Genomic DNA, 22,653 nt, shown 5'->3' with positions numbered 1-22,653 from the left:
CTTCCTTGACCAACTTATTATTGAGTAGAGCATTGTTCTGCTTCCATGTGTATGTGGGCTTTCTGTCATTATTGTTGTTATTGAAGACCAGCCTTAGTCTGTAGTGATCTGAAATGATGCATGGGATTATTTCTATCTTCCTGTATCTGTTGAGGCCTGTTTTGTGACCAGTTATGTGGTCAGTTTTGGAGAAGATACCATGAGGTGGTGAGAAGAAGGTATATCCTTTTGTTTTAGGATGGAATTTCTATAGATATCTATTAAATCCATTTGGTTCCTAACTTCTGTTAGTTTCACTGTGTCTATTTAGTTTCTGTTTCCATGATCTGTCCACTGATGAGAGTGGCGTGTTGAAATCTCCCACTATTATTGTGTGAGGTGCAATGTGTGCTGTGAGCTTTACTAAAGTTTCTTTTATGAATGTAGGTGCCCTTGTATTTGGAGCATAGATGTTCAGGATTGAGAGTTCATCTTGGTAGATTTTTCCTTTGATGACTATGAAGTGCCCTTCCTTATCTTTTTTGATGACTTTTGGTTGGAAATTGATTTTATTTGATATTAGAATGGCTACTCCAGCTTGTTTCTTCGGACCATTTGCTTGGAAAAATTTTTTCCATTCCTTTATTCTGAGGTAGTGTCTGTCTTTGTGTCTGAGGTGCGTTTCCTGTATGCTGTAAAATGCTGGGTCCTGTTTATGTATCCAGTTTGTTAATTTATGTCTTTTTATTGGGGAATTGAGTCCATTGATGTTAAGAGATATTAAGGAAAAGTGACTGTTGCTTCCTGTTATTTTTGTTAGAGGTGGAATTAAGTTTGGGTATCTTTTTTTGGTTTGTTGCAAGAAGGTTACTTTCTTGTTTTTCTAGGGTGTAGTTTCCCTCCTTGTGTTGGAGTTTTCCATTTATTATCCTTTGTAAGGCAGAATTTGTGGAAGGATACTGTGTAAATTTGGTTTTGTCATGGAATATCTTCATTTCTCCATGTTTGGTAGTTGAGAGCTTTGCTGGATATAGTAGCCTGGGCTGGCATTTGTGTTCTCTTTGTATGACATCTGCCCCTAGCTTTCTTTTTCACAGTCTCTGTTGAGAAGTTGATAGATCTACCTTTATATGTTTCTTAACCTTTTTCCCTTACTGCTTTTAATATTCTTTCTTTGTTTTATGCATTTGGTGTTTTGACTATGATATGACGGGAGGAGTTTCTTTTCTGGTCCAATCTATTTGGAGTTCTCTAGGCTTCTTTTTTTTTTTTTTTTTTTTTTTTGGTTCTTTTTTTCGGAGCTGGGGACCGAACCCAGGGCCTTGCGCTTCCTAGGCAAGCGCTCTGCCACTGAGCCAAATCCCCAACCCCGTTCTCTAGGCTTCTTGTATGTTTATGGGCATCTGTTTCCTTAGGTTAGGGAAGTTTTATTCTATAATTTTGTTGAAGATATTCACTGGCTCTTAAAGTTGGGAGTCTTCACTCTCTTCTATACCTATTATCCTTAGGTTGGATATCCTTAGGTTATCCAAAGATCTTCTCATTGTGTCATGGATTTCCTGGATGTTTTGGGCTAGGAGCTTTTTACATTTTGCATTTTCTTTGACAGTTGTGTTCTTTGACATTTTCTATGGTATCTTCTGCCCCCGAGATTCTCTCTTCTTTCTCTCGTATTCTGTTGGTGATACTTGTGTCTATGACTCCTGATCTCTTCCCTAGGTTTTCTATCTTTAGGATTGTCTCCCTTTATGATATCCTGGATGGTTTTGTTCAATTTTGTCACCTGTTCGGTTGTGTTTTCCTGTAATTCTTTAAGGGATTTTTCTGTTTCCTCTTTAAGAGCTTCTGCTTTTTTACCTGTGTTGTCCTATATTTCTTTAAGGGAGTTATTTATGTCCTTCTTAAAGTCCTCTATCATCATCATGAAATATGATTTTAAATCCAAATCTTGCTTTTCTGGTGTGTTGGGATATCCAGTATTTGCTTTGGTGGGAGAACTGGACTCTGATGATGCCAAGCAGTCTTGGTTTCTGTTGCTTAGGTTCCTGTGCTTACCTCTTGCCATCTGGTTGTCTCTGGTGTTAGCTGGTCTTGCTGTCCCTGACAGTGGCTTGACCCTCCTGTAAACCTGTGTGTCAGCACTCCCGGAGATCAGTTTTCTTCTCAAGGGATCTGGGTGCAGAGAGCTGCCAGGTCAGCTCCAGGCGCAGGCAGAAACCAGAAGGGTCCTGTCTCAGACTGCTTCTGGGTTTGTGTGTCCTGATGGCTCCAGGTGGGTCGCTTGGAGCAGAAGGATTGGTCTTACTTCTGCTCTCATGTGTTTCAGCACTCCTGTCGACTGGCCTTCAACTCTGTGTGCAGGTAGAAACCAGAAGGGTCCTGCCCCTGAATGCTCCTAGGTTCTTGTGTCTAGAGGGCACTAGGCGGGTTCCTCTTGGGCCAGGAATGTGAGCAGAAGTAGTGGTCTCCCCTGAGCTCTCAGGATTGTCTGCACTTCTAAGAGTCCAGCTCTTTCCCCGATGGGATTTGGGTACAGAGAGCTGTGGACCAGGTCAGCTCCAGGCACAGGCAGAATCTGGAAATTGTCTTCCTTTTTAAAGGATTACTAATGATTTTTGTCTATATTTAATCATGGAGATTTACTTCCAACAAAATTCCCTTGGCTACATTGGACCTGAGATACTGATAGAATAAGAATTCTCAAGAGTGATTTATTTTAAATAGAAGTAGGGAGACCTAACATGAATGACCGTATGTGAGTTAGCAACTTTCCCTAACAAATAATTTTAATCTTGAACTACATTCCTTGCCATCTTATTGCCTGGCAGACACCAGTATAGTTTTCTGTTCCTCGACAACAGACTAACTGTGAGATTGTAATGCCTTTCCTCAGCTTCAAGTGAGCTCTTTAGAATAACAGTCGTTAAATAGCACAGGGGCTGTGTAATGTGCTTAGTTACAAATATCAATTTGGGCTTAGAATTCTGGTTCTGATACCAGCTGTGTGTTTAGCAAGTTTGTTGAACTTTCTTTGCTATTGTGTTTGCAACACAGTGTTAAAAACAATAAAAGAGTAGCTTCCCCCTAGAGCTATGAGGAGCGATCCCGTGACATGTAAAGAACTGCTGAAACGGGAGCCATGCATTCTGTAGACCCAGTTTCTGAGACTAAATTTTATTCCAGCTCTTTTTAGTCTCCAACCTGGTACTTCACCAACTGTGGTACCTTGAGCAGCTTTCTTAATCAAATTTCTGCTAGTTCCTGTATCTAAGCTGTAAAAGGACAGAGGTTGCCATTTAAGTGGCCCGAATAAAGGTTGAATGATGACAGTTTTCATAAAGCCATTGTAAGAGTTCCCAGCACAGGTCAAGAGCCCTGTGAATGGCGTGACTATCGCGTTATTAGAACCCCAAACCATCTATCGTATTTCAAATAGAGGATGTGTGTCCATTTGGTAAAATGGGTTGAACTTCAAAAGGTCAATGCCAAGAGCAAAGAGAGGGGAGATGGGTGTAGAGTAATAAGTCAGAACAAGGATTTTCCTGGGCTTTAAAAAGTATAGAATTGAATGATTGTCCTATGGGAGGGGAAGGAGAGAAAGGAACACACACACACACACACACACACACACACACACACACACAATACACACACTGTATTTTTTTTTTTTTCCCTGGGGCTGGGGACTGAACCCAGGGCCTTGCGCTTCCTAGGCAAGCGCTCTACCACTGAGCCAAATCCCCAACCCCCACACTGTATTTTTTTGTTTCTGATCATTTTGTTAGGGACAAAGGCTGTTGTACAGCCTTAGCTCTGGGTGCAGATGGAGACCAGCATATTTTTATATTTTCTTTATGTTACATTTATACTTCAGATTATTTTATAATTTCTCTTATGACTGTTCAGCCCATGTTTATTTCATAAATTGCCAGAATTTGTTTAGGTTTTCTTTTGGGCCCAAAGTACCAAATACCTTGGTAAATATTCCATGTACATTTGAATGTGTGTCTTCTGTTCTTAAGGGCAGAACATTCGATGTGTTGGCTAGGACAGGGTGGTTGATGGTGTTTTGTTCTTTCTGGACTTCATTTTCTGAGGGCCTGTTATATCAGTTACCGAGAGAGGAACATTGGAATTACCTAAAATTGCGGATTGCCTGAGATTTCAGTAATCCTCTCCCCTTCCCTTGACCTTCACTTCATATTTTCAAGGGTCAGGTGTTAGGTGCAAACATGTCTGGGATTTTTATTATTATTTATTTATTTATTTATTTATTTATTATTTATTGGTGTGTGTTTGTGAAGGAGGAAGACCTCATTCCACAGTGTACATGTGAAAGTCAGAGGACAACTTGTAGGAGTTGATTCTCTGCTTCCACCTTGTAGGTTCCAAGGACTGAATTCAGGTTCTGGGTTTGAGGTCAAGCACTGTGATCCACTAAGGCAGCTTGCTGGGCCTTCAGATTTCTATGATTTGTTTTTGCCTGGTGTGTAGCTTTCTGTTCAGATTGTTTCCCTCTTACTTTGTAAAAAATTACCAAGTTTTGAAGTTTACTAAACTTGGAGCCACATCAGTTCCTTGGGTCAAAGTTCTGTGGGTGAAAAGCTCTGCCCAGATCTTACATTCTGAAATCAGTGAGTCGGGTGTTCTGTTTCCATCTGGACACTCGGGGAAGAATTTAATTCTAAGCACACTGACATTTTTCTGAGAATTTGTTTTACCATTGGAGGGCTGATTTCCCTAAATAACCTGCCAGCAGTGAGTCTCTTTGAGCTTTGAGGGCCTTGCTGCATACCCTCTCCGTCCGCCTCAGGAAGGGCTCTTTCCTCACATCTGACTTCCTCTTCCATTACCAGCTAGAGGACTTTTGTTATAAAACCACAAGCTGCTTTTGTCTTTATAGCTAAATTGAGGTTTTCTGTAGACAGAATACATGCTCGTTCATTTTACCCAACCTGACAGTCTGTTTTTCACTAATGTGTTTAGGTCTTTCGTACTTGCTGAGTTCTCGATGTGTTTGAATTGAACGCTACCATTTTTGATTGTTTGTTTCTTCCATCTCTTCGTTGTTTCTTTGTCTTGGTGCACGCGTGTGTGTTTGTGGGTTTGTGTGTGTGTGTGTGTGTGTGTGTGTGTATGTGTGTGTGTGTGTGTGTGTGTATGTGTGTGTGTTTAATGCCACTCCTGGTTTATTTTTGTCCTTAACAGGTTTTTATTGATTGCTCATGGGTTCACAGTATACGATGGTAATTAATTAATCAGAGTCTGTCTGCAGGACTCACGAGCCTCATGTGTAATGATGTAAGGCCTTGACAACAGGGTGTGCCAACCCCTGCCCCTACCCTGCCCCTGCCCTCAGCTCTTGTGGCATTCTTCTTACTTTAAGCCTGGAACACATTTCTTCTGTTTTACTGTGGGCAGTAAAGGAGAATGATCAAAATATATGTTCTACTCTCATTAGTTTTGGAGATGGTTGTTTCTTTATATAAATCTGTTCTATTTCACCATAGTCCCTCTGCTGAACTTCCCTCACTATTACACAAATCGGCTGCTTTGAATTCTGTGCCTTGGGTATGAGACTGAAGGCTCATGGGTTTGTTTGTTTTCCAGCAGTTTATGAATATGTACTTCTTTTGCTGGGCTATCAGCATGTAATTCCAATTCAGGGGGCTCTGGCATCCACTTGTATGCTGTGTGGGCACCAGGCACTTACGTGGTATAATACACACACAAGCAAAACACTTACAGACGTAAAATAAATAAACAAATCCAAAATGAAAAAGCCATTTTAAAACTTTAAGAGATGAGATCATACTATGCTGCCCAGGCTGACCCCAAACTCCTAAACTTCCATCAAACCTCATGCTTCATGTCTCCTGAGTAGCTAGAATTACAGACACATGCCACCATGCCCAGTTTAGAAAAGGTTTGTGTGGCTCACAGTTTTGCAGAGTTCAGTCATGAGGTGATAGGCTCCAGTACTGGTGAAGCAGCTATGCAGGTGAGGCAGCACCTGATGCAGCGAGCTCATGATGAGCAGTGTTCATTTGATAGCCAGGAAGCATGTGTCAGGTGTGTGGGGGTAGGAAAGGGAGAGACTCGATCCTGTTATTTCCTGACTGGAAGACTTTCTAGGTCCCCCAAATTTCTACTACCTTCCAATAACAGTAAGCTGGGGATACATGGGGGGCATTGTCCTTGCAGGAACACTCCCTATCCTAACAATAGCAGCATGCCTAGGTCTTTGTTTTGGCATTTACCTGTTTGGGGTTCTCAGTATTTTTATGTCTTTGATTATTATTGGAAAATCCTTCAGTCTCCTTCATGCTCTCTTTTTCTTTTGTAATTCTGATTGCACTTTGAACAATTTGTGTCCACAGTTCTTGGCATCTGTTCTCTGTGCTTTTCTCTTTGTAAATCATTTTGGGTCCTTTGTATTTGGCAACATCTCTTGGCCTGTCTTTCACAGATTCTTGAATTGTGTCAGATGTCACAATGAGCCCCTTGAAGTCATTTTGCATTGCTGCTGCTGTGCTTTTATTTTTAGCATTTCCATATGACATTTAGACTTTCTAGCTCCCCGCTGGAGCTCCTCATCTGTTCTTATATTTGGCTTGCTTTTCCCCCAGAGCTTTTGATATTGTTTAATTACTTTCAGTTCTTACTGAGAGTCCTACACGAGTTATTCCTGCGTCTGTTTATTGCTTTGCTTTCTTGTAGTTTCCCTCCTTTTAGGCTTATTTTATTTTTCATCATGTATATGTATGTGTGTCTGTATGCCACATGTGATGGGTACAGGAGTTAGTGGAGGCCAAAAACATCGGATCCCCTGGAGCAGGAGTACAAGTGGTTGTGAGGCACCTGATACAGGTGCTGGAATCAAACTTAGGTCCTCTGGAAAAGCAGTTCATGCTCCTAACTCCGAGCCATCCCTCTAGACCCTACATCACATTTTTATTCGTTTGCTTTAAGAAAATTGGAGTGTGTGTGTGTGTGTGTGTGTGTGTGTGAGAGAGAGAGAGAGAGAGAGAGAGAGAGAGAGAGACAGAGACAGAGAGACAGAGAGAGAGAAACAGACAGACAGACAGTATATTTATGCATGCTATGCAGTGCACCTGTGGAGGTCTGAGTGTGAATTTAGTTCTCTTTTACCTTAACATGATTTTGGAGATAGAATTCAAACACAGCAAACAGCTGTGCCTAGTGTGCTAGGGCTTCCAGGGACTCTCCTGTCTTGGTGGAGGAGCAGGAGCACTAAGATTACATGTTTGTTCTTCTCTGTGACTTCTGGACATTCTTTTTTTTTTTTTTTTTTTCTTTTTTTCCGGAGCTGGGGACTGAACCCAGGGCCTTGCGCTTCCTAGGCAAGCACTCTACCACTGAGCTAAATCCCCAACCCCGACTTCTGGACATTCTAATGCAGGCCTTCATGCTTGCATGTCAAATACTTTACTTACTGGGGTATTTCCTGAGATAGCTTCTTGAGATGAGGTTTCTTTGTGTATCCTAGGCTAGCTTCAAATTCCTTTCTCTCATGCTCTCTCTCTTTCTCTCTTTCTTCCTCCCTCCCTCCCTCCCTCTCTCCCTCTTTCCTTTTGAGACAGGGTCTCACTGTGCAGCCCTGGATATCCTGGAACTCACAGAGATCTGCCCACTTCTACCTCCAGAGTTCTGAGATTATAAGCAAGTTCCACTTGACCTGGATTTGTTTTTAAATTCTTGATCCTTTTGCCTCAGTTTTGCCAGTGCCAAAATTAGTAGGTATGTGCTAACACTCATGTAAAAAGCACATATAGTGGAGTGTGGTTTTTTTTGTTTTTGTTTTTTTTTTTTTTGGTTCTTTTTTTCGGAGCTGGGGACCGAACCCAGGGCCTTGTGCTTCCTAGGTAAGCGCTCTACCACTGAGCTAAATCCCCAGCCCCGAGTGTGGTTTTTTTAATGTTTGTTGAGACAGGTCTCATGCTGCTATGGCTGGCCTGGCATTCACTCCGTAGATAAGGTGGTCTTGAGCTCACAGAGATCTACTTACTTTTGTGCTAGAATTATAGGCTCATACCACCAATCCAAGTGGTACATATCTGTAATGCCAGCATTCTTATAGTAAGTACTCAGGAAGCTAGTAAGCCAATCAACTTGGAACATCCAACACAAAAACAAGGTGGAAAGAGGGATGTGACTTCCAAAGCCATACTATAGAATGCATGGATGTGCATGTGCAAGTGCACGCACGCGCGCGCGCGCGCGCACACACACACACACACACACACACACACACACTGTTTTAAAAAGTAAAATAGGGGCTGGGGAGATGGCTTCATAATTGAGAGCACTTGCTATTCTTGCAGAAAACCCAGGTTTAGTTTCAAGCACTCACATGGTTGCTTGCAAACAACTATAATCCCAGTTACTGGAGAGCTGATGCTTTCTTCTGGCCTTCACTGGTACCAGTCGTGCACATGATACACATATATACCTGCAGGCAAAACACTCATACACAAAAAATAAATACTAGGAAAAGAATTGTTTTAAAGATTTATTTATTCATTTAACATATATGAGTACACTGTTGCTGTCTTCAGACACACCAGAAGAGGGCATCAGATCCCATTACAGATGGTTGTGAGCCACCATGTGGGTGCTGAGAATTGAACTCAGGACCTCTGGAAGAGCAGTCAGTGCTCTTAACTGCTAAGCCATCTCTCCAGCCCAAGAAAAAAAAATTAACCCTCCCAAATCACAAAACACCCAGAACACTCACTGGGTGCCAGGCTCTGGACAGACAGAATCTGTCTTCTTTTTAGCATTTTATTTAGTTCTCTGGAGACTCACCTAAATTTTGCTGGTAGGAGGCTTTGCTTGTAATTGGCCTCTTAGACAACTATCTCTAGGGTAGAAAGAGAGATTGAAAATGATGAACACTACTGAACTCCTACCACTAGACAAGACTAGCATTCTTGCTTTTTGTCTTCTAGCCCTGTTGCCTGTCTACTAACATCTCATTCCTCAGATTTATCTTCATTCTTTGGGCCTCTCATCTCTTCCCAGAGATTTCCACTGGCTCAAGTTTACAGTAGTTAGTTTCTGTGCCTTGCAACCAAGGGTCTCTAACTGATGAAGAGAAGAAGCAGAGCTTTTGTTTCAGGAAGTTCATAGCTTAGAGTGGGAGATGGAAATAGAGCTCCCAGAACAGGAAAGAATAGGAGACACAGTGCTGTAGTCTCCCTTTATTTGCAGGGAATTTATTCTAAAGTCCTCAGTGGATTCCTAAAACGGAATGATACCAAGCCCATGTAGTTCATGCTTTTCCCATATATGTATGTGCGCGTGCGTATACACACACACACACACACACACACACACACCCTGCAGTGTTACCTGCTACACAGCACCAGAATCAACCTGTCTGTCCATCTCTGTGCCCCAGTGCCTTTTTTGCATTACTACTCTTGTATTTTGGGTCTGTTATTGATTAAAAAGAATATGGTTATACAGTTTTAATCCCAGCACTCAGGAGGCAGAGGCAGGTGGATCTTTATGAGTTTGAGGCCAGCCTGGTCTACCTAGAGGGTTCCAGGACAGCCAGAGCTACATAGAGAGACCCTGTCTCAAAAAATAACTAAACAGTGGTGGCTCACATCTTTAATTTCAATGTTGACACTAGAAGCAGAGGCAAGGAGATCTCTGAGTTCCAGGACAGCCAGGGTTGCAGAAAAACTTTGTCTCAAAAACAAACAAACAAAAATGAAAAATATGGTTACTTAAACATAAACCTGCAATATTTATACATTTACTATATTCCCAAAACAGAAGTGTCTGAGTGACTCACACATGGGTAGCATTTACAGTGTACATACATGGACAAGAATGATGCATACTCAAGACAGAAAGAACAAGATGGCTTAAGATTTTATCAGCTTATGACAAATAGTTTAAATAAAACTCACTAATTATTTCCAGAATTTTATATTTTGTCAAACTACAAGGACCCAAGGTAAATGATATTGTGATGTGAAACCACAGATAAGGGGGAAAACTACTCAGTGTACCCAGAGGACAACTGAGGCCAAATGCAAAGCCAAACAGGACAGCCAGGATCACGCAAGCCAAGGGCCATCAGATTTGTTCCTTATGCACCAGCGAGTAAATATTTCAATCTTAAGGCCGTATGAGCTCTGTTGTGACTCCTTGGCTCTGCCATTGTAATACAAAGTAGCCTGGGTCATAATGCAAGCAAATGAGAGCAGCTGCACTAACAAAGCTACTGACACGTGTAGGCCAACAGTCTGCCAACCCTGGTGTAGCCTAGAGTATTCGGAGGAAGAACAGAGATGGCCTAAGGGCTGTTTATCCATCTGTGGTTCTTGGCATTGCCAGAGTTTCAGTTTGCTTTTTGTTGTTGCTTGCCTTTAGATTAAAAAAAAAAGATTTACTTTTTCTTTAAAAACTATTTTTATGTTGTACAGTGTGTGTGTGTTCAGAGGATTACTTGTGGGAAGTGGTTCTTTCTCCCATGTGGATTCAGAGATTAAACTCAGTTATCAGGCATGGTGGCAAGGCTCTATCCACTGAGCCTTTGAACTGGCTCTTAAGGTTTACCTTATTTTTATTGATACATGTGTGTGGGTGCGCTGTGGGTGGCCAGAAGAGGGCAGGGTATCTCCTGGGATTGGAGTTAAAGGTAATTGTGAGTCCCCTTGAAGAGCAACAAGTGCTCATAACAGCTGAGTCATCTCTCCAGCCCCAGTTTTGTTTTTTGAGATAGGGTTTTTACTCTTGCCCAGGCTAGTCTGGAACTCACTCAGGCCCAGGCTGGTCTTGAACTTGCAATAATCTTCCTGCCTTAGCCTCATAACTGCTGAGATTCCATAGGCATGGACACTGTATGCAGCTTCGTAGCTCCACATCCTTTACATCAACATTGACTGTGCACAATCCTTTCTGCCTACCCTTCTGTTGCAGAAGCAAAACCAGCTCCAGAAATATTTGAAAATGAAGTCATGGAACTACTGAGAGAATTCACCAAAAACAAAAACAAAGAGCAGAGACTGCGTGCCCCAGATCTGGAATATCTCTTTGAAAAGCCTCGTTAAGCCGGGTGCCACTGCCTGTTGTGGTGGTCATTATATGGATAGAAACTGCTTCTGGTACTGACCTTGGCTTCCTGCTTCTCCTTAGACACTTGAACCTCTCCCAGGACAGACATGTAATGTGTAAGATGACTCATCTAACCTGTGCTTGTCTGTAAAACCCAAGTCAGACCCCTTACCTGGCTGATATGTGCTGTGCTGCAGGTCTGCCACAAGAGGGCACTGTAGGGAAGCGAGTCCACTGCCTCAGCGCCAACAATGCAAAAGACACTGCTGCTGTAGGAAGAGCTGACCCCATCCTCCTCCACCCAGTGGCCCTGGACTTTTTTAAGATAAAACCACCCCAACCTGATAGTTCCACCAAAGAATGTCGATTCAGGCCTCTAAACTGAGCCCATCAAAGGTACAGCAAGCTGAATGAGGGCACCAAAGCAGGAATATTGTGGGCATACTGCTTAAGTCAACATCCTCATCAGCTTTTCACAACATACATGTTTTAAACTGAAAGATAGTTGAATGTTGAAGACTATCGAGAAGAAAGTCAACAGTTCACTAACCCTCACAGTTATCTTCATTTTTGTCTGATTCTCTGCTACATATAGTCCTATAATGGGGTTTTACAAGCTTATAGTCATAAGTTTTCTGACCTTCTGGTATTGTGGCAAACTTTCCTCTCATTCTGACAGCCATCAAATTATTTTAGTTGACCAAATAATAATGGCATATAAGAAGTAACATATTAACTGTGTCATAGGTCCTACCCTCGGGGAACTGAGGTAGGAACAGCACTAAGAATTTGAAGCTAGCCTAGATCACACTGTAGAGTGAGGCAGCTAGGAGAGCTGTGCACTCCTGAAGGATTCTTTCTGCAGGAGCTCTGGCTGGTATGTGAAGGTGCTGGCTGGAGAGAAAACTGGCCAGCACTGAGAGACTTGGGTGGGTAACTACAGGAGCTATAGGAAAACGGGAAAGATACCTGTCCAGGGAGGGAAGAGGGGAACCAGCCTTCACTTACCTCAGAGCACTTCCACAGACAGATAGCATTAGGCCTGTTTATGGACAAGAGATTAGCTTGGAAGGAGTCAGTAATACAGCCATGATCAAAAACCAGAATTTGGGCCTGGAGAGATGGCTTGGTGGTTAAGAGCAATGGCTGGCTGTTCTTCCAGAGGACCTGGGTTCAATTTCTAGTACCTACAAAGCAGCTCACAACGGTCTATAGCTCCATTTCAGAGGATCTGACACAGACACAGAAACACCAATGAACATAAAAATATAAACATAAAAAAGTAAATAAAAAGATGAAAGCTGGAATTCATTATTGTTTGATCTACATCCAAAGCTCATGAACGTCCTGCTAGACAACATGGCTTCTCTGTTAACATTTAGTAGCAACCATCACTTCTGGACAATTGAAGGCAAGAATGACAATATTGAGACACAGCTCTGTATTGCTCTATGGTGGGTAGGAGGCCACCAACTACTTCCCAAAGTGAGGAGCTTCCACCCAGAATCACCCAGGCCCCACTGTGGCTCTGGTAAGAAGTGGTGCAGCGTGATGGCTATGAGCTCAAGCCTTTGCTTTATTGCTTTGCTGCTGGAGAAATTTACTGGCCTAAGCTGTGGTTTCTAACTAAGGGTGATAATCACTTAAGTCTCAAGATTGCCAAACGCTATAATAGGTAACACTGGATGGCATCAGCACCCGGGATAGCATAGGAAGACAGGAACCTTTGTTCAAAGCCTCACACTGAGATTTCTGTCTTCTAACAGACCGTCAACTGCACATATACAGACAAGGCAGTCTCATCTGAAAGTCAGGAGGCTGATCCTATTAAAATAACCACAGAGTGCCTTACCAGAATGCAAAGTAGAAGGAAAAAAAAACCCTACCCTGGTGACAAGTCCTTTGATGGAAAAGTTTAGCACTCACTTAGGCAAGGAATAGGGATGAGAGCTACGGAGTAAAAGGAGCTTACAGAGATGCTAGCCCTTTGGGCTTCTGATGTCCTAGGGGTGGTGGGGGTGCTAAACAGGCAGGGTTTATATATAGAAACATCTGGACTATAAGGAGTGCACAGGAATTGCATAGCGCCTTCCCCATTTATCCTGGGCATGTTATACAACAAGCCCCAGAAGCCAAGTATGCACCTCAGTTCTGATCCCTTCTTACCCTCATTTTGTCTTATTTCACATGGTGTTCGGCGTGCACCTGGGAATGGCATGCTTCTAAAGGAACTGTTTCCCTTCATGCTGCTGGCTTGTGTCATCTTTGAAAGGGAAGGATTTTGCTAACTTCAGCTGCTCAGTGTCAAGCCCAAGGGTGCTATGTAAACAGTTTTCTCTTTTATTAGACAGTAAGTAAAACTAGACTGGCCACAGTGCATTTTCAGAAAAATAAACGTATCACCAGGGCCAGCAGCTCCCATGACCCATGAGAAGCAGCAACTAGACTTTTTGTTCTTGGTTTGACATGTCACTGCTCAGTGACCTCATTCAGAGCCTGTACTGGGCACATGAGCATTTGACCTACCCTGTGAGTACCCTTGCACAGGTTCTTCCAGACACATCAAACTAGGTCAAGGCTGCTTCCTGCCCCCTCCCCCTCCCAGTTCTTCTCTTCACTGTTTTAAGTTGAGGCTTCCCATGACAGCTGAGTGTTTCTTGTGGCTGCCGTTAGAGAGGCACCTCATAGTGGCTTGGAGCACCATCTGGAGTTCATCCAGTTTCTTCAGCTCCAGCCAAGGTGACAGTGGCATAACCTGGCTTGTATTTTTAAGCATCAGAGGGGAAGGAGTCTTCTGAGATAGTTGAACTTCACATTTATCTTTCAATCCATCTGCCACTTTGAGGCTAGACAAGGAAAGCTGAAAGCCAGGTATGGTGGCACCGGCCTATAAGCCTAGCATTCAGGAGACTGAGATAGATAGTTACAAGTTCAAGGTTAGCCCAGGCTACACAGTTAATACCAGCCTAACTAGGATTATGGAATAATACCCTGTCAAAAAAATGAGGTGATGAACAACTGAAAAAGACACTAAATGTCAACGTCTGGCCTTCACATACATGTGTACATACCCATTCACACAGACAAAAACACATGTGCATGTACACCAGTACCAATAGCACACCAATTCATAGACCAAATAGCCAAGCAGCCTTATGTGGTAAGCGGGTCAGTGAAACTGGGAAGCAGAAAGTCCCCTTGTTAGTACAGCCCATTACTTATATGATACTGAACTTCCTGCCTTTCAACACTTGATGAGTCTGTTCAGATGTCACCCAAGGCAAGCAAGCTCTCTGGGGATGGGCTATGGAAGCGTCTTTCCTCCGTCTAGTAGAGCAGTGTGAGGGGGTGGGTAGCTTTCGGCAGAGGCGCCCTGGTTTTTTTTGGTTCTTTTTTTTGGAGCTGGGGACTGAACCCAGGGCCTTGTGCTTCCTAGGTAAGCGCTCTACCACTGAGCTAAATCCCCAGCCCCGAGGCGCCCTGGTTTTGAGAAACAAATATCTAGTTATATCTGGTGGTGTGAATCTGTCTTCTTTTCTACTCACCAGACTGAAGGAAGAGAACTGCTGGAGTCTGGGGGTCCTAGGCAATGCAGATCCTGTTTCAACAAAACTTTTAAAAGGCAGTCCATTGATAGAAATGTAGATATCTCTGCTGTGAAAGACAGTGTCAGTCTTGAAGAGTGGAGATGTGCAGAGAATTCGGACCCCAATGATGAGACATTAAAGCCAGGTCCTGGGCTGCTCCTGAGTTTAAAGTAAAATGTGAGCTAGGCATATCAGCTTATGTAACTAGCCAGCACGGCATGCGATTCTTTGTTTTTGTTGCTATTTATTTTTTTAAAATGTGATCTTATGTAGCCCAGGCTAGCCTTGAGCTTGATATAACCTAAACTTCTGATTCTCCTGCCTTTACCTCCCACAGGTTGAGACTACATGTGTGTGTGCTACTAAGCCGGTGTGATGATTCAGCGGATAAGGTGCTTTCCACCAAGCCTTAGAACCTGAGGTCAATCCCTGGGAACCACATGGTAGAAAGAGAGAACTGACTCCTCCAAGTTGTCCTCTGACCTCAATATGCATACTATAGCTCTCACAAAATACAAGGGTGCTACATACCCAGCTTGTTAGTATTTAATAAAGATACTCACCTATGGGGTTGCAGAGATGGCCCAGTACCTACTGCTCTTGTGGTTTCCAGCACCGATGTGCAGATCACACACACACACACACACACACACACACCACAGAGACCCATAATTAAATGTCATAAAAATGTGGGTCAAGAAGGATGGCTCGGGTTAAGAGCGATTGTAGAGGTCCTAAGTTCAGCTTGCAGTTGTCACCAGGCCGTTCATAACCACCTGTAACTAGCTCCAGGGCATCTGACTTCCTCATCTGATGTTAGTCCCTACACAAGTGTGCATGCAAACACACACATCAAAGTTGTTTTTAAACTAAAAGAGGTGCCTATTGCAGTGCCCTGGAACACACGGGAAAGAACAAAGCTGCTAAGAGCAGATATTGGCAGAGGGGGGACAAGGCTATGGCTCTGTGGTTGAGCACTCACCTAGTGTGCATGAAATCTTGGGTTCAATCTCTAGCCCTGCAACAAATCTATAAAGCCGAGGGCAGTTCTCTGGGAGCTCATGCTCGGAGTCCTAGAACTGCCAGTGATCAGCCGGTTGACCCTGGCCACATTTCTTCTCCAGCTTCTCTCCTGTGGAGGTGAACCTTGTGCAGGGATAAGGACTAAAGGAAGGAATGCATGGAAAGTGCTGGCGGTGGTACTTGGCATCCTAGTGACACAGTGGTAGCCATAGTGAATTATTAAATCTGACCATATGCCAGACCGCTAAGGGTTTTATGCGGATCTTAGCGTTTAATCCTTGTTTACCGGTTCCCCCTATTGGTAGGAAATAAGGGTTGGTTGGATGGGTTGCGTGCTCAGAGTCACAGGAAGTGCAGGGACTAGGGTCTGAAAGGAAGCAATAGCCCCAGAGCTACCAAGTGCCACACTGCCCCTCGCCAGCGCTTGCGGAGTCTGTAGGAAGGCTACTGATCCTGATGACTCAGCTGTAGCTACCTCCGGGGCTCCCTGTAGAACTAAATGTTAGTCACTTCTTGTAAAGTAATGCCTGGCACTATTAAAAGGAGGCAAGATTTGTTTTGGCTCGTGTTTTCAAAAGGTACAGTTCACAGTTGGCTGACTGTTGCTTCAGGGCTGTGGAAGCCGAGCACCACAGCAGAAGAATATGGAGGGGCAACATCTCATAGTGACCAGGTAGTAGGGAGAAGCAGAAGGAAGGAACAAGATGTATCCTGGGTATGTCCCCAGGACCTATTTCCTCCTCCTAGGCCCCACCTTCAATTAATGCCACCATATAATAACTCTGTAAGGAATGAGGTCAGAGTCCTCAGGAGCCAGTTACTGCCCCCCAGTTTCCATCAGCTGGCAATGCTGTCCCCCCAGTGTAGGAGCCTGTGGGGGACATTTTATATTCAAACTGTAATGAGTAGCCTGGGGAGTTGATTTTCACAGAGATGGCCACAGCCTTAGCCACTGCAGACTTAATTACTTAAGCCCTCCAAGTAGGACACATGCAGTCAAGCTCCCCCTGACAGTTTGAGCTCAGACTTCCTTTGGGCTTAGGGAGAGGGGAGCAGGAGGGAAGGATTAGTATTCCCATCTTGCTTTGAGTGTTTCCTCCTCTCCTGGGTAACAGAGTTGTCTTGTCACTGGCTGGCTGCTTCCTCCGAGTGGGGAGTGGGGTGCAATGAGTGTTATCAGGAAGCACATAGGGACCTCGTCCCAGGGCCCCCGGATTGGCTTTCACCTCACCACAGCTCCCGCTCCAAGGCTGTCGCTGAAAAGCCAGCACTGGTCCTGAGGCTGGAGACCCTAAGGCCAGCCCTTTTTTGAGCCAGATCCACAGTCCCTGACCCTTGCTGCCCCAGGCTCCCATCTCTCAGCAGTCACTCTGTGGGAGGTTTTAGTGGATGGTGAATTAGATACTGTGTCTCCTGTCTAAGTAGAAGCAGGGTGTGTGATGCTCAGACACATAATTGGAAGGATATACTGTAATGGTTTTCACTAGACACTGGGGATGGGGAAGAATGCGCTTGCTCTTTCCTTGAGGCGTTCACTGTTTCCCTCTGTGCTTTGTCTCATTGATTGTCGAGCAGTGTGCTAGACTCAGTACCAGACACACAGAAAAATCAATGAATGAGTTACAGCTTACACCCCAAGGGATCACTGAAGGACAGCTGAGTAAGAGGCAGGCAAGGCCTCATCTGTGTGCCTCAGCCACTGACCCCCAAAGGCAGCAGCAAGACAAGCTAGCCTTGGGTGGGAGTGGCGATGCAGGCCACAGGGCAGTTGCAGTTACACATAAACTTTCCCTGTTCTGAATTCAGCTCACCAATTGAAATTGCCAGACAGACTCTGAACCCTGGCAGCCTTAGCCTTCGAGGTGCAGCTGTGATGTCAGCCATAGGCCTGAGGTTGGCCACTGCGTTGTTAGTGGTCGTGAAGCATCATGGTGAGTCATGGTCGTGGTGAGTGCTCACTCTAGTTTTCGTGCTTCTGCTGCCATCTGTCAACCTGCCCAGGCCACACTTGTGGAGGAGAGTGAAGGGCTTACATCTAAGCCACCCCCAGTCTCAGCGTGACTCTGGTAAAGACAAGAAGAATTAGGCTGAGCAGCTAAGCACAGTCCCTGCTCTTGAAGAGGACCTGAGTTGGGTTCCCAGCACCCACATGGCAGTTCACAACCGCTTGTAACTCCAGTTCCAGGGGATCTGGTATCTTTCTCTCACTTCCTCAGGAACTATATACACATGGTACATAGACATACTTGTAGGCAAGATACTTAGGCACATAAAATAAAAATAAGGAAATCTTAAAAAAAAAAAAAAGAATTAGCAACATCCAGTCCTCTTTGCTATCCATAGACTCTGGCTTATTAGTCCATCCCACCACGTTTTGGGGTAACTTGTTATGCACCATTATAGCCACAGTTGGTAATTGATGTAGGTGGTAAGTTGGGCTCCCCATGCAGCTTTGCTTACAGGGAGAAAAGTCATTGTGTGTGTGTGTGTGTGTGTGTGTGTGTGTGTGTGTGTGTGTGTGTGTGTGTGGCGTATGACTATCAGAGGATAGTGTGTGGAAGTCAGTTCTCTCCACCATGAGGATTCTGGGCTCAACATTTTGCTGGAGCAGGTACCTTTTCCCATTGAGCTGTTTGCCAGCCCTCATTTTTAAAAAAAGATTTATTTATTTATTATATATAAGTACACTGTAGATGTCTTCAGACACACCAGAAGAGGGCATCAGATCCCATTACAGATGGTTGTGAGCCACCATGTGGTTGCTGGGAATTGAACTCAGAACCTCTGGAAGAGCAGTCAGTGCTCTTAACCACTGAGCCACCTCTCCAGCCCCGCCTCATTTTTTAAAAAGTAGTTACTTAGTATCTCCAACTCTAGTAACAGTACATCAGTCTTACCTGAACACTTAAAATAACAACTAATACTATAGAATATTCACTCCAACCAGACATTGAGCTAGCAGGGGATAATGCCGTTCCTAGGGAAGCTTGCTCTGCCACCCTACTTCCATATAGCCTAGGACCAGTAAGGCAAAGGAAGAGACCCCCTCCATCACCCATCCAGAGAGGCAAGCTTGGCCAATGGGAAGAGTGAGAGAGTCCCAGGAGCCCAGCACCCACTTCCCACCCCCAAGTAGGTGGCCAGGTCTTTGGTGACTGAGTGACTGGACAAAGAGAAGCCATACAGCATGAGATGAAACTATCTCATATCACCATAGACTCTGGACTTTGAGCTGAACATAGGGGCTGGAGTAAAGGATCCTACAGGGGCTACACAAAGCAGAAGGGCAGCCTATATACTCCCAAACCATGAGTGTGAAAGAAACCCCTTTCCCGAGATGACCTGGAGACTTGGCTCAGTACTCACTTTCTTGTCACTGCTTCGGTCTGACTGACACATCTTAGGACAGTTGGCTCATGGTGTGTCACCAGCCCAGCTTAGTAGGACAGACTCATAGTGTGTCACCAGTGCAACTAGGGACAGTAGACTCATGGTGTGTCACCAGCTTTCCACCTCATTACTCTAGGATAGCATCTCTTCCCAAGCATCTCTTTTCAAGTGCACTGTGACCGAGTGGACCCCAGGCATCTCTTGCCATTGCTTCTGTCCAGTAGAAGAAAGCTCTGTCCTTGGCTTTATGATGTGTCATTTCCTTGAGCTTCCTGCTGCTTCTCCAGTCATACCTTTGCCTCTATGAATCCCATCCAAGTCATGGAAAAGGATGCCCCTTATGCTAGTCTCCTTTCTCTGGATGCTGGCAGTGGTGGCCTCATTCATGCCGGGGTCCCTGACCACCTATGTGTGAGTTCTAGCCTGCTAATGTGGCACCTCTGCTGTGCCTTGAAAGCCTTAAAGGCTCAACAGAAAGGAAGAGGGAGAGAGTGGAGGAAAGGAAAAAAGAGAGGAGGGGAAGGAAAACCCTTAAGATGACGTCCAAGAGTTCCTTGCTGTTGGGATGGTTTGGATGGTTATTTCCCAAAGTGATATTAGTCTCTGATACTGACTAAGGTACTGGAAGGAGCTGGAATCAGGGAAAGGTGGAGCCTTGGAGGAGGAAGGACATTAGGTCACTGGGATACTGTACCTCAGCCCTGTCCTTTCTCCCTTTTGCTTCCTGGCTCCTGTGAGGTGTGTGTGCCACCACATGCTGTCCACCTTGAACCTTGCCACATATCCAAGAGCAATAGGGCCAAATGACCAGGGACTGAATCCTATAAAATCAGACATATAGAACTGTGTGTCCCAGGCAACAGAGATAGAAAACTGAGTAAGACAGAGGTTATATGTCATATCCCTTCTTTAGGCTTTACTAAGTTTAAGCTGGCTTTAGCTCTGTAACTCTGTAACTCAGGCAGGCCTTGAACCGAGTGGACCCCAGGCATCTCTTGCCATTGCTTCTGTCCAGTAGAAGAAAGCTCTGTCCTTGGCTTTATGATGTGTCATTTCCTTGAGCTTCCTGCTCAACCCACGTACTTCTTCTTCTGGAATAGTTGGTGTTACAGACCCGTGTCACTGGCTTGCTATACATCTCCATCTTAAACCAATCCCTCTCAGTTTTTGTGCTTCAGCTTCTAAGTTGCACCCAAACCTCTGTGCTTCCTACCACAGGGCCTTTGCACAGGCTCTTCCCTCCTCCTGCCTCATCCTTCTCCTTCAGTTCAGAGTTCAGTGTCAGTCCTTTGGAGACACTTTCCCCCATCTCTCAGGTTTAAATCTATCTAATGATTCTCTGACTAACAAACGCCTGTTTGCCTTTTGGATTTAAACATCACAAAGCAAGGGCTAGGTCTGTTTTGTTGTGTTGTTGTTGTTTGGTTTTGTTCCTTTGTATTATATAGAGCCAGGTTCATCACCTGGCACACAAAAGATATTGTTAATTATTTAAGAAATTACCATTTGAGTCAGTGAAATGACTCAGCAGGCAGAGCCGCATGCTGCCAAGCCTGACGAAGGGCTCTATCCCCAGGTTCCACTGGTGGTAGGAGAGAGCTGACTTCTACGAATTGTCATCTGACTTCTATGTGTATATATATATATATGCACCTACATACATACACAAATATAATTAATTGGTTGATTAAAATGAAATGGCTAGGGGCCATGACTGGCTCCAAGGTTAAGAGCACTTGTTCTTGCAGAGGAGTTTGATTCCTAGCGCCCACATGGCAGCTTACAGTCACCCATAACTCCTTCTATGGGGATGTGACACCCTTTTGTGGCTTCTGTGGGTGAGAGGCTTACATGCGGTGCACCCGTATACAGGCAGGCGGTATGCTCACACATGCTTTTGAAAGATAAAAGAATGAACTGACTGACAGAGAGCTGCAGATGTAGCTCAGGTCATAGAGACATACCTGACATACCAGAGGACGTAGGCTTCACATAAGTAGGGCATGGTGGCACATGCTTATAATCCGAGGGATTAGGGACCTGAGTCAGGAGGGTTTCTAGCTGGAGGCCAGCCTGGGCTACAAAAGGAGACTCCTGTCTAAAACAAAGAAAAAGTACAGATAGGGGGGTCTGACTTGATCCCAAAAGTAAATATCACAGCAGCGAGAATCAAGAGTCTCTCTGGGGCTGCTGGGATGAAGAACCTGACCCTTCTCTAGTTACAGTGGTCCATTGTGGGAAAAGTAGCTCACCGTCTTCTACTTCCATAGGGAGAAGGGCTTTAATGAATGAGACCCATCTCTCTTGCCAAGTAAAGGGCCACATACTTGGTTGCCTCCCTGGCCTCTGAAGATCTGAGACGCTAAAAGAAGACAGCTCTGGGTTCCAGGCATGCTTCAGGAGACAGATGCTACTCCACAAGGCCTGGGAGCAGCCAACCCTGCTGCGGGTAGGCAGGACGCTCCTCAGGTGGACAGAAATGACTGGCTAGCCTAATGACAGGAACACGCACGTGCGCATACACACACACACACACACACACACACACACACACACACACACACACACACACACACACGTACTCCCAGCCTCAGCTGGATGCTTCCCCAGCTTTCCCAGAAGACATGCCCTTGGTCTTTCTCCAAAGGCCAGAAGGAAGGGGCCAAGTACTGCGGCTTCCTATCTGTACTGTCCCCTTTGTACAGCCAGGCAGAGCCCTATGTACAGAGGTGGAGAGAGCAAACGGTTCAAAAGATTTCCATTGTTTGCTCTCACACAAGTATCAGTTTGCCACCAAAGGGAATAAAATGGTGGTCAGTGTCCAGAACTTTTTTGTCTCAGTGACATGTGTGCAGGAATAGTTTCCAGAAAACCAGAACCCCCATCCTCCCCACCCGGTAACAGGCCCCTGTGCAGCTCTTCTGGAGGCTCTGGAGATGGGATCCTGGGTCACATGACCTGCTGCCTGGTCATTGTCAGGACAGCCAAGCAGTGCCTCCTCCCCCTAATTTGGTTACTCAACACCTCAGCCTGAGTCTGAGCCTATAAAGCTGAGAAGTGCTTGCCATGTATGAAGTGAGCTGCTAATAAAGCTCACTCATATCTCATACAGAAGAGCAGGAGCACTTATCAGCCCCACTTAAGCCAAGAGGCAGAGGCAAGGAGATGTCCTGCAGCTTGCCCTCAGTGTCTCTCTGGTTTGTCTATATCGCTTCTAAAACACCAGGGAGCCAATGTTTCCCAGTGGGTGCACCATACTGCTCTTTGGGACCGGCTGCCTGTATCCTGCCAACTCTCTCTTCTCTGAGGCTACTGTTCAAGACCTCAGTCTCCACTGGGTGCTGCAGCTCCCAGGTGAGGGCCCATTGGACCTGGAGACCAGCCTCTTGATCCTTCTGGGAGCTGGTAGCACACAAGATCCCACTTCCTAAATATGGCCTTTACTCCTCCAAACAACACAAACGTAGCTGGAGAGTGATCTCTTATCGTGACTGCCAGAAACCATCAGGAATCTCTGTGCAAGGAGAGACTTTTCAGGTGAGGAAGGGGTGCCCAGCGAGGAGAGGGATTGCAAATGAAG

At 44.8% G+C, this 22,653-nt stretch overlaps 1 protein-coding gene across 10 annotated transcripts in view; it reads left to right on the top strand.

Moving 5' to 3' along the window:
- Sdhaf2 (succinate dehydrogenase complex assembly factor 2) overlaps positions 1-16,237 on the top strand; it is a 28,876-nt gene extending 12,639 nt beyond the window's left edge. For 4 of the 10 annotated variants that reach the window (XM_063268386.1, XM_006231042.3, NM_001008371.1 and 1 more), the window contains one exon: positions 10,939-12,380. In XM_063268386.1, the coding sequence (XP_063124456.1) occupies positions 10,939-11,069 (131 nt within the window). In that variant the 3' untranslated portion in view covers positions 11,070-12,380. Of the gene's footprint in view, positions 1-7,583; positions 7,741-10,938; positions 12,381-14,997 lie in introns of those variants that run through there. The other 6 variants (XM_017589442.3, XM_039084172.2, XR_010055124.1 and 3 more) reach the window with 5 other exon arrangements.
- The last annotated feature ends 6,416 nt before the right edge of the window (positions 16,238-22,653 follow it).

This window comes from Rattus norvegicus, chromosome 1 (genome assembly GCF_036323735.1).
Source record: "Rattus norvegicus strain BN/NHsdMcwi chromosome 1, GRCr8, whole genome shotgun sequence".
Taxonomy (NCBI): domain Eukaryota; kingdom Metazoa; phylum Chordata; class Mammalia; order Rodentia; family Muridae; genus Rattus; species Rattus norvegicus.
Note: the sequence above shows the minus strand (reverse complement) of the source record. Positions and strands in the feature narration are given on the sequence as shown.